At 53.1% G+C, this 11,408-nt stretch overlaps 6 protein-coding genes across 6 annotated transcripts; 2 read left to right on the top strand and 4 right to left on the bottom strand.

Annotated features, from left to right (window-relative positions):
* Positions 1-580: 580 nt before the first annotated feature.
* AYO21_02892 (hypothetical protein) lies at positions 581-1,483 on the top strand (the record flags this gene model as incomplete). Its single annotated transcript, XM_022652868.1, has 1 exon — positions 581-1,483. The coding sequence occupies one exon, from the start codon at positions 581-583 to the stop codon at positions 1,481-1,483; it is 903 nt and encodes a 300-aa protein (XP_022514893.1).
* Positions 1,484-2,152: 669 nt separating this feature from the next.
* AYO21_02891 (hypothetical protein) lies at positions 2,153-2,782 on the bottom strand (the record flags this gene model as incomplete). The annotated part of the gene is made up of 1 exon (XM_022652867.1): positions 2,153-2,782. The coding sequence occupies one exon, from the start codon at positions 2,780-2,782 to the stop codon at positions 2,153-2,155; it is 630 nt and encodes a 209-aa protein (XP_022514892.1).
* A 781-nt stretch (positions 2,783-3,563) lies between these two features.
* Positions 3,564-5,407, bottom strand: AYO21_02890 (hypothetical protein; the record flags this gene model as incomplete). Its single annotated transcript, XM_022652866.1, has 6 exons — positions 3,564-3,885; positions 3,975-4,003; positions 4,059-4,371; positions 4,420-4,439; positions 4,497-5,254; positions 5,311-5,407. 6 exons carry the CDS (start codon positions 5,405-5,407, stop codon positions 3,564-3,566), a joined length of 1,539 nt encoding a protein of 512 aa, XP_022514891.1.
* A 797-nt stretch (positions 5,408-6,204) lies between these two features.
* On the bottom strand, positions 6,205-7,077 carry AYO21_02889 (hypothetical protein; the record flags this gene model as incomplete). Its single annotated transcript, XM_022652865.1, has 2 exons — positions 6,205-6,703; positions 6,752-7,077. 2 exons carry the CDS (start codon positions 7,075-7,077, stop codon positions 6,205-6,207), a joined length of 825 nt encoding a protein of 274 aa, XP_022514890.1.
* Positions 7,078-7,992: 915 nt separating this feature from the next.
* Positions 7,993-9,675, top strand: AYO21_02888 (hypothetical protein; the record flags this gene model as incomplete). The annotated part of the gene is made up of 1 exon (XM_022652864.1): positions 7,993-9,675. The coding sequence occupies one exon, from the start codon at positions 7,993-7,995 to the stop codon at positions 9,673-9,675; it is 1,683 nt and encodes a 560-aa protein (XP_022514889.1).
* A 404-nt stretch (positions 9,676-10,079) lies between these two features.
* Positions 10,080-10,778, bottom strand: AYO21_02887 (hypothetical protein; the record flags this gene model as incomplete). The annotated part of the gene is made up of 1 exon (XM_022652863.1): positions 10,080-10,778. One exon carries the CDS (start codon positions 10,776-10,778, stop codon positions 10,080-10,082), a length of 699 nt encoding a protein of 232 aa, XP_022514888.1.
* Between the last annotated feature and the right edge of the window lie 630 nt (positions 10,779-11,408).

Raw genomic sequence — 11,408 nt, 5'->3', positions numbered from 1 at the left:
GGGGATCAGGTACGAGGTATAATGGCGAGAGCAAAGGGGATGCTCAAGGTCAAAGTCAAGGTGAAGGTGAGGGTGAAGATGAAGAAAGGTAGGACCAATTATTTATTGTCTGACACGGTCTATCCTTCATTATCCCGTGCCTTTCCACATGCCCTGCCAGCCTGCCACCTGCGTGCTTGGTGGTGGTGGTGGTGGTGGCGAGACATGCCTTCCCCGCAGAAAACTCTTTCTGTCAGACCCTTATTATTCTTTTCTCAAGAACTTGCCCCACGCTCCACGTTCCACATCCGGAAATGTCCCAAGATTCAATCTGCCGAAGGAGCTGAGAAGAATTACCATAGACGGGGTGGAGTAGCACGAACAGGAGGAAAGGGGGAAAAAAGACGTCAAAGAGCTCTCTTTCAGGTAACCCCCTTACCCTCAAACGGATCTATTTACTGTAGGTAAGGACCCCTACGAAAGTACGATATATACAAGTAATTACATCCTTTTCTCTACGACTGGCGATATCAGTATCATAGTCAGTCACATCAAGCTCGTGCACCTCAAAGGGCCCGCTCCCGCTACTCATTCCACAATCATGGCCTTTCGACGAATCTGTCTCATCGGCGGCTCCGGCAATCTAGGTACTCTGATCCTCAAACACCTGTTGGCCTCTTCACAAAACTTCCAGGTCACGGTCTTGACACGCCATTCTTCCCCCGCAAAATTCCCCGATGCCGTCACCGTCACCCGCGTCGCTGACGACTATCCGGTCGCCGAGCTCACAGACGCCTTCAAGGATGTCGACGTTGTCATCTCCGCCATCTCCATGATGGGCATGCACCAGCAGTACAGGTTCATCGACGCCTGCATCGCCGCAAAAGTGAAGCGGTATTTCCCCACCGAGTTCGGCCTGGACGACTTGCCGGACTGGCTGCTCCAGTTGCGGGAGATGTTCAAGATCAAGCACGACGTTCGTGACTACCTGATCTCCAAGCAAGACACGGGCCTCGAGTGGACCAGTGTTTGCTGCAACGCCTTCTTTGAGATGGGCCTCATCTCTGGCTTCTTTCAGCTGCACTTCGACCAGAAGAAAGCCGTTTTGATAGACGGTGGCGAGCCCAAATTCGTCGCCACAACCATGGACACCGTCGCTTTGGCCGTGGTCAAGGCGATCGAGAAGCCCGACGTGTCCAAAAATCGGATTTTGCTGGTCCAGGATTTCAGGACCAACCAAAAGGAAATGTTGGATGCGGTGCAGCAGAAGATGCCCGGGTGGCAGGTAGAAAACGTCGAGCACGGCCCGTGGCTAGAACAAGGGAAGCAGGAGGTCAGGAATGGCGACAACAGCGCGCTGCCAAAGTTGACCTTTGGCACCTTCGCACAGGGTAATCAGTATGAAGGGAGGCCCGGGTTTGGAAATCGGCTGTTGGATCTGCCGACCAAATCATTCTCGGAAGCCATGGATATTTTCTGGAATGAATACGGGAGTCGTGCCTAGACTGTGTCGGCGAGTTGGCGGTCGTTCATAGTCTGTGAGGTGCGAGACAGTCGTACTTGGGAAACGAGGCTGCCTTGTGACATGCTGGTGCACGGCGACCATCCAAGGCAGGGCCCAAAACATGACTCCATATCTCGAACTGGTGATACATGAGGGAGTCCTGGGTCAGTTGTCCCTTTCAATCAAGTGGTCGAAAGAACCCACAGTCGCAGGTCGGTCCGCTCCTCTCCCAAGTCTTTCCGCATCGATAGCAGAACTCGGAGGAGCAAACGCAGGTCATATGGTTGCATCCTTCCTTCCTTTCAACGAGATGCCCACAGTCGGGGCAGAACTTCCATTTCTGTCTCTTGATGAGCCTCTCTAGCTTCTTGTCTCGCATGCATAACCCGCTGTGTTCCTTTCCCCTGCAGCCCATACACATCCTCTTCTTACAGAAAGGGCATTTGACGTAGTCTCCCTTGACCCAAAAACTCGGAATGTGCGCCAGGCAGTCTTCCCACGGGCAATATACCGGGTTCGGAGCGTGGACTTCCTCGAGCCAGTGGGCGAGGACGTCAACAGCCTCTGCGTCGAGGCCGCCGTGCTCGCGAATCACTTTGAGTGGTACACTCCGCCCACAGCACTTGATCTCGCTTCTCGTCTTGAACATGTTCCGGGCACCATCTGTACTCAGTTAGTCCAGACTCCGAAATACGAAGGTGGTGGCCCAAACGTGCCGTGAAGACAATCCCGACAGAATAAATGGCGGCACTCCAAGCTCACGACGTCGACCCTGAAGAAAGCGTCCATACAAACAACACAGTCGACTACATCGAACCGTGAATCCGTGGTGATGCTTTCGTGGCCTCCTGCAGACGCCTTCGCCCTGGCTCGGGCCGCCAAATCTTTCAGTATGATGGCTCTTTTAGCCGAATTCAGTTGCGCGTCCTCTCTCGGGTCTCGAGATTGACGAGTATGCGCTTGCAGGACAGTATAAACATTCTGGAACTCCTCGATGGCATCGTATAGACACACACTTTCGGAGGAGTGGACGGCCTGGACACACGCTCCTAAGTAGACGGCGTTTTGTTGGACTTCCTGCTTCAAGCTCTCCACGAGGTTGTCGACTCCGAGTACCTTCGGAGGCGATTGAGGATAGTCGTCCAAAACATGGAGCAGGAATGAATAGCTGAGCCCAGGAAGTCGCATTGACACGGTCGTGTGGTGCGCATCGGAATAGGTTGCGGCAAACTGACCCTCACTGTAGATGGCGTTGAGGGCGTAGATCTCGTCGGCCAAGGAGCTATTATGGATCAGCATGGTGGGATTTTGAGTGCAATCTGTGAGCTGATATCAATAGTTATGTGGCGATTTGCTTTAATGCTTGCCCAATGATGGAGGAGTAGGAGAAACACGACTCTGGCGAGCATGATAAACCATCACTCCGTTTGTGTGCATACCATTCCATGCAATATATGATGTGTCCATCACACGCAGTGCCATCGAAGGATTGATGACAATGACTCAATGTGTTGCTCACAGCCCACTGCCACAGCCCATGTTCCTCGGCTCGCGGTGGTCGAATTAAGTAGCGACTAGCCAAGGGGCCAAATCCCTGAGCGAGGTACAGAAAATGAGTCATTGTCCGCATCCGATCCGATCGGTGAAGCGATGGAGGCTGGGTAGCTTGGTAGAGAAAAGCGAAATGCATCGAGTGGATTGTGTAGATGCTTCGAGGCACGGACAGTTTGGATTTTGGTGGTGGTAGTGGAGGTGGTGGTGGTAGAACATGGGCGCAGTCGGACGCAGTTGACTCCGACATGAAGGTGATGCAAGCCATAATCGAGAGAAAAAAGCTTAGAAGCGCAACTTTTCCTATCCATGGACGATCAGGTGCTAGGCTATCCTTCTTGATCTATAGGAAGCGGCTTTGTTAGTTCTAAAGGCTTGTCTTGTCTTGTCTTGACTTGTCTTGTCTTTGGCAGCTGCGGCTGGCTCCGGACTCTAAACCTCTAGCAATCTATCATTGTCGTCCTTCAACCTCCTCTTGTCCTTCGAGGACGATGCCTCTAACAACACCGCTGCAGTGCGCACTGTACATCTACTTCATCTCGAATGTCTCATGGGTAATCTCCTGCTTCTCGACCGCACCCTTTTCTCCCGCCTCTGCGTCACCCCGAAGTCTTGCCTCCAACACGTGCTTGTACTCCTTCTTCGCAAAGAGCACGTCGATCTCCTCCAAGCTCAGACCCTTGGTCTCCTTGACGAAGAAGTAGACAAACGGCACGGCCAGGACGTTGAAGACGCAGAAGAGCAGGTAGAATTTCCATCCGGAAGCCTGGATCCCCTTCGGTCCAAACTTGACCACGATGAACGTGATGATCCATTGCGTGAAGACGCCCATCGAGGTGCCAATGTGACGACTGTAAATGAATGGTCAGTTTGGTTCTAGGAGTCTCCGACCATGAAGATCATCATGGCAGCTGGGGGCATTTTGGGAAGTGTCACTTACACATGAAGAGGTGCTATCTCAGGTACGTACTAAAGAGACCAATAGTTAGTCATGTCCCTCTTCAGACTCTGGTGAGTAACTTACAATCCATGGCGCACCGCACCACGAGGCACCAAACACAAACTCAAACAGGAAGATGCTGACAACAGCAAGCTTGTTGGAAGAGTCGTTGTTGACAGCGAGTCCGATGGTGAATAGGATCATGAACAAAGAGCAGAAAACGGCTCCCCATAGCATGACTGATCGTCGGCCGAATCTCTCCATTGTGTATATGGTAGTCGCAGTCCCACCGAGGAAGAGTAATGTGACACCACCGCTCGTGATGGCAGCCTGGTTTTGCGACATGCCGAGAGAATTGATGAAGAGAAAGGTCGCGTAGTATGAGACGATGTTGTTGCTTTGCACCAGTTAGTTAGTAGTTAGTAGCAGTTCTGATACCACTCACCCATCCATTTGTTGAAAGAACTACCAGATGTTAGCTTGACCACTCTCCTCACAGTCAGGAGTGGCGGTATTTCTCACCTGAACCAAGACACCAAGCCACAGCCGCCAGGTTGTGTTCACCGGCGAATCATCGTAAAAGAGGTTCTTGAAATTGAAGTTGTACTCCTTCTCGGCTTCCAGAGCCGCAAACACATCGCAACGGTGCTTGGATACCTCCTCGCTGTCAACCGGGACCGAGTAGATGCGAGACATGACATCGTCGGCGTCGGCAGTCTGGCCTTTGGCGTAGAGGTAACGGGGCGACTCCGGGAGGAAGAAGATCATGGCAAAGGTCAACAGGATGAAGACCACTTGGAAAGCGATGGGCAAACGCCAGACGGCCTCGGTATCGGGATGGTTGCGAATCATGCCGTAGTCGAACCAGTAGGCGATGGTGAGGCCCAGGATGACGATTGATAGCTGAGTCGCGATCAAGGCGCCTCGAGTCGCTGCTTTGGCCGTCTCGGCGACCCAGACCGGTACCATGACGGTGATGATGCCCATTCCAAGACCTCCAACGACACGCCCAGAGATCAGATACGAGGTACCCTGCGCCCCAGCCTGCAGCCCAGCTCCGAGACAGATCAGAAGTCCCCCGATGACGATAAACAGGCGGCGACCGAGCATCTGGCCAACAAAACCACAGATGATGCATCCACTCAGACAACCGATATCGTAGATGGCCACGACTGTGCCTTGGAGATCCGCATCATGGACACCGATGTTGTTTGCCGACAGGAAATTAGGCAGGGCAATGAGACCGCCGAGGACACCTTGGTCGTATCCTAGGAGGACGACTGTTAGCAGCGAGTTCATGGCCTCGAATTGGAACTGGGACCGGGATCAACGGTACCGAAAAGAGTGAAGGCCCAGGCTGCGCACAAGGTGATGGCTGCTTGAAGCCAGAATCCTTGGAGCTTTCCAGCGTAACCTCGATTGAAGTTCGACATGTTGCTAGGGAATTGTTCAAGTGATGATGGAGATTGCGTGTGTACAGGAATCTGTATAGGAATCCTGAGAAATCATAGCGACGACGACGGGGTATCCGCTGGGATATAAACAGGTGATCAGATCGGCGACAGACACAAACTCGCCTTCCCATGGAGACAATTCCGTGGGATGGGGGAACATATTCTCTCCACTTGTGGGTACCGCGTGCTGGAGAAAGTTCTTCAGTATCGACCAGCGCAATAAGCAGGAATGCCGTGTCTGTGGGGGGAATTGTGGATGCTGTGTCCAACGTTGTGGAGTGTGTGGAAAGCACCGTCCGGGGAGGCAATAAATTCAAGTCCCGTGACAGACATTGAACAACTGACTCGAAATTCTGAGAGTCATAATCAGTAAGAACAGCAGAAATAGAGCATGTAAAACTCGCTACATCCCCGAGAGGAGCTTTGAGCGGCGTTGATCATTGTCAATCTTGGGATGTTGTATATTCCCTTGTCTTGTACTAGTCCCGGGCTACGGCGGGTCCGATGTGCCGAGTCTGTATAGCTGGGTATAGCCATTGCTCAACCACAGTCTTGGTTGTACCTGTATACGAGATCAGGGAAAAGAGAGTTGGCACCAAGTTAAACAAGGCAAAGCGCCAGTAAATGCTTCTTTAAGTCTTGTCTAATCTACCCTTCCACTCATTCAACCTTGCGAGAGAGGTCCAGTCTACATAACCATGGCGATGTCTATACCAAAACAAGGTGTACAGAAGTAAGTCTATATTGGATCGTATCACACAAAAACTGGCTGTCCTTCACCGGATGTCGTGGAACCCTCCATCATTCACCACCAGCGATCCATTCATATAGCTGCTCTCGTCACTCAACAGAAAGCTCACGACATTTGCTTGCTCCTGAGCAAATGCCATTCTTCGCAAGGCAATGGCTTTACTGACTGGCGACTCTTCGTTCTCCTTTGCCCCAATAGTCCCTTCGGCGCCCATCGACTTCTCGATCATCTTGGTCAAAGTCCACCCGGGACACACGGCATTGACTCGGATTCCATCTGGTCCGTAGAATTTCGCTCCATTTTTCGTCACTCCGATAGCTGCATATTTCGAGGGCGTGTATGCAGCCAAACCAGCAGCCTGAAGTCCGGAAATGGAGACGACGTTGACAATGGCACCACGTTGTCCGGGGATAGTGTGTTGGGGCGATGGTTCAAATGAGACGGGACGAGGCTCCTGAGACCTCATTTGTAACGCCTGGTGTTTTTGGCACAACCATAGGCCCTTGGTGTTGATGGCGTGCGTTCTAAAAAGAGTCAGAAGTTTCGCAAATGAGCATCAGTCTTGCACGTACCTATCAAAGAGCTCGACACTGATGCTTTCCTCTTCAGCCCAGATGGATTCACATATTCCTGCACAGTTGGCCGCATAGTCAAGACGACCAGTCCACTCCAACGCCGAGGCTATGGCGTCTTTGACCTGTTGTTCCTGAGTGACATCGAGCTTGATGAACTTGGTCTTGACATTCCACTTCTTGGCCACCTCGTCCGCCACTTTGGTGCCCTCTTTTTCGTCCATATCAGTTATCACTACCCATATGCCACGGCTTGCAAGTTTGTGAGCAGTGGCTTGTCCAATGCCACCACTTCCTCCAGTGATGAAAGCCACGCGTTGTGTCATGTTGACTACTTTGGTCTAGTACGAAAAGGTGAAGGCAGAATAAGAAATCGACGAGATCGAGTTGTCAGATGAATCGAGCACCATACCTGGCATTTAAGACGGACACGACGGTGTACACCGCGACGTGATGTGGCATTTTCGCTGACCCTCCCACTTGCGATTCCGTGGAGGTGATCATGTGTGCATGGGGACTTGGTAACAAAAGCAGCAGTCAACTGCGGCCTTTGAGGGATGCGGGGAACACGAACAGCGTGGGATTTTGGGCCGAGGAAGATCAAATTCCAAGCCCACAGTGCAGAACTCTTGGCGAATGAACTGGCTCGCCTTCCTTGCCACCTCAAGCTTGCAACCAGCTTCGAACTGCGACCCAAAAAAAACCCCCTCCAGCATCCTGCTTCAACAGCCCCCCGCAACACTGTCTCGTCAATCATGCATCCCGCTGCTACCCTCCCTTCATCCCTAAGCGTCCTCGATCGCCTGCAGGCGTCCTGGCTAGTCCTGAGGCGAGACCAATGCATAAAGCCACGGAAGAACCTCCCAGATGAACCACTGAATCTGATCCAAGGACCAGGGACCGAAATTACTCCCCTCGTTCTCCACCGTCCAGAATTTTCCCCATTCCACGGGATATGAAACCCGGAGAGCTAACGGTCTATCCGTGGAGCGAGAGCCTATCACTGATAGGGGGAACGCACCGCTAACGCATCAGGCTAGCAGAGGACCCCATCTGATATCCGACCTCCAGACCATCCCCGTCACCCCAGAAAACCCCCCTCCCCCGGCCTACAGTATCTATTGTGCCATCTGGCCGGGGTTTGAAGACCGTCTGCTCTCCTCTTGCTTCGATATAAGTCCTTGTCTTGCTCGACCACAACCACTTTTTTTCCCGAGAGCTGATTCACTCTAAAAACCAACATGGCCCGTGCAGAGATCGATCTTGACGCCCTTCTCGTCGGGGCAGGCTTTGGCGGCATCTACCAGCTGCACCGGCTGAGACAGATGGGCCTGTCTGCCAGGGTGATCGAAATGGCCAGTGATATTGGTGGAACCTGGTATTGGAATCGCTACCCGGGCGCCATGAGTGACACAGAGAGTTTTGTCTATCGATTTTCATGGGATAAAGAGGACTTGCGAACTTGGCCGTGGAGTCACCACTATGTCAAGCAGCCTGAAGTTCAGGCATATCTAAAGCATGTCGCCGAGCGACATGATCTGCGCAAGGATATGCAATTCAACACTGAACTTCTCTCCGCAGTCTGGAACGATACCTCCAGATACTGGCAAGTGGAACTAAGTACTGGGGAGAGCCTCAAAGTGCGATATCTCATCACCGCTTTGGGATTACTCTCGAAGCCCAACTACCCCGATATTCCCGGTATCGACAGTTTCAAGGGACAGAAGGTTCACACCGCAAACTGGCCCCAAGGACTTGATGTAACTGGCAAGCGCGTTGGTATTATAGGCTGCGGTTCGACCGGAGTCCAGGTTATCACCGACATCGCACCGCGGGTCAAGTCTTTGACCTGCTTCCAGAGACATCCTCAATATAGCGTCCCCAGCGGTGATCGACCCGTCGATCCTGCTTACCGTGCATGGGTTAATGAGAACTACGACGCCATCTTCGACCAAGTCAGAAACTCAATCGTGGGCTTTGGCTTTGTCGAGTCCACTGTTCCATTCAAATCCGTGACTTCCCCGGAAGAGCGCGAACATATCTTTGAAACCCTCTGGAAGGCGGGCAACGGCTTCCGCTTCATGTTCGGCGGCTTCTGCGACATCGCCACAGATAGGGAAGCCAACGAAGCCGCTTGCGAATTTATCCGCAAGAAGATCCGGCAGATTGTTAAAGACCCAGAGAAGGCGCGTAAGCTACAGCCTCACGACTACTACGCGCGCCGACCGCTCTGTGACGGCGGGTACTTTGAGCAGTTCAACCGCGACAATGTGGACGTTGTGGCCTTACAAGAGACGCCCATCACCCGCATTACCGAGCAGGGCGTGGAGACCAGCGATGGCAAGCTTTACGAGCTCGATGTGCTCGTCTTTGCCACTGGCTTTGACGCCGTCGAGGGCAATTATAACCGCATCCGCATCCGCGGCCGCAACGACATCAGCCTCAAGGAATACTGGGACCCGACCGGTCCGACGAGCTACTTGGGCGTCTCGGTGCCCAATTTCCCCAACCTCTTGATGATCACGGGCCCTCAGGGTCCGTTTACGAACCTACCCCCCGCGCTCGAAGCCCACGTCGAGCTCATCTCGCGCCTGGTCGAGCGCGCCGAGACCTTGCGCAAATCCAACCCGGCATCCGCCCCGGTGCCGCTCATCGAGGCGACGCCCGAAGCCGAGAAGGAATGGGGTCTCGAGTGCGAGCGCGTCGCCGAGGGCAGCCTGTTTAAGGAAACGGCCAGCTGGATCTTTGGGCGGAACATCCCGGGCAAGAAGTACGCCATGCGCTTCTATTTTGGCGGCTTGAAGCTGTTCTACGGCCATATCCAGAGGGTCATTGACAACGGGTATGTTGGGTTCAAGGACTTGGGCAAGAATGCGAGCGAAGTTGGCACAACTGGAGGAGAAGCCTTGTCAGCACACTTGTGACGCCGTGACGCGGTAAAACGGTTACCCGGTTGCTGGGCTGGGTGTTACTTATGCAGTTAGACACACGAAGCAAATCTAGACACGTTGAGTTTATGAATGACGAGATGAATCGGGGTGAAGTGATATCGTCAATTCCTTTCATGGATGCCGAAAGTCCTTCCCTGTCCCTTGCGCAGCCATTGACTTATGAAAAAGCATAAGCATACTCTGATGCATGCTGGAAAGGCAGTTCAGTTAAACCAAGTACAGTGTTTGTCATGAGTCGTGACCAAGTATTCCCGTCTGTATCAGCTCATCTCGCGAAAAAGGAAACAAAGAAAAAAGAACCCATCCATGGTGTTGAAAGGACCTCCCAACAAGCAGCAGTTGCCGCAAAAAAAAGTCTTGTTGATGTATCCATCAACTTAGTATCGGCTGCCACCACCCCAGCTGCTGTTGCCGCTGCTATGATGCTGCTTCTTCTTATCCTTCAAAAAGTCTTCAGCCACGCTGCCGAGGATGGCACCGCCGATGGTTCCTAGGAAGCCATGGCCGGCCTGTTTGCCCAAGAAATGACCACCAAACCCGCCGCCGACAGCGCCGAGGAGGCCGCGATCACTCTCGGTCATGGGGGGAGCATTGGGGTCGTAGTTGGGCGCATTGGGGTCAGTCGATTGAGGGGAAAACTGATGGTTGGCCACTTCCGGTGGCAGACTTGTACCCTGGGCTTGTTGTTGGCCACCATGCTGACCCTGTCCCATTTGTGACTGGTAGGCTTGGTTCTGAGCATAGGCATCGTTGCCGCCATATTGCTGCTGCTGAGGTTGGTTACTGCCATAGTATCCTGAATGGCCTTGGGGGTTGCTGGCGTCGTAGGCTCCGTACTGGTAACCAGCTTGTCCATGCTGGAAGCCACCAGACTGAGGGGGGCCGAAGGAATCTTGTCGGCGAGGTGGGCCGAAGCCCTGGTCTTGAGGAGGGTATTGTTGGTAGCCTTGTTGAGAAGGATACTGTTGGCCGTATGACTGCTGAGGCGGGTAGCCTTGACCGCTACCGTACCCTTGCTGGGGATATTGGCTACCGTAGTTCTGACCGCCTCCGTAGGAATCGTAAGGTCCGGACATTGTGTGGATGGCGTGAGGATGACTAGGAGTAGACTAGGAAGTACAGGATAGACTTAAAATCTGAAGTGGGTGTGGTTTGGTATCCGAATAGCGAAGGAAAAGGATAGGTCGATGGAGGAAGAGAAGATTTTAAGATGATTTATAGCGAGCTGGGATTAATGTGGGAAGAGCTTGCGCAGCTTCGGGAGGATGAGTTGCGGTTGAGGATGGATGATGGTGAATCCGGACTCAGCACTTATTCACTCATCAGACGGGGCCTTGAAACTGGCAATGCGCAGCTGAGCCAGCCCCGCGGCAAAGGCAATAGAAGGACCCCTCCTTTGAAGAGAACTCGCCCAATTCCGGGTGCCTCGTGCCCTCTGAGTGGTCACCCGGCTGTCCTTTCAGGTGGTTGGCGGTGTCCACATGGGCCCCCTAAGGTCGAGACTGATGCCTATTACGCACATCACCCAGCCACTTCGTTTACCCAGCACGCCCAGATATTTCGGCCGATCACTCATCGATTTCTCCGGCTTGGCCAACCCCGTCACTTCCGAGCCCAAGTTTGTGGCGGTGACATCACGTGCTATGGCGTCATGCGCAGACTTGTACGGACACCCCGCACGCTGATGTGGCGCAGTCTGTATCTTC

Source organism: Fonsecaea monophora (genome assembly GCF_001642475.1).
Source record: "Fonsecaea monophora strain CBS 269.37 chromosome Unknown Scaff13, whole genome shotgun sequence".
NCBI classification, from domain to species: Eukaryota; Fungi; Ascomycota; class Eurotiomycetes; order Chaetothyriales; family Herpotrichiellaceae; genus Fonsecaea; species Fonsecaea monophora.
Note: the sequence above shows the minus strand (reverse complement) of the source record. Positions and strands in the feature narration are given on the sequence as shown.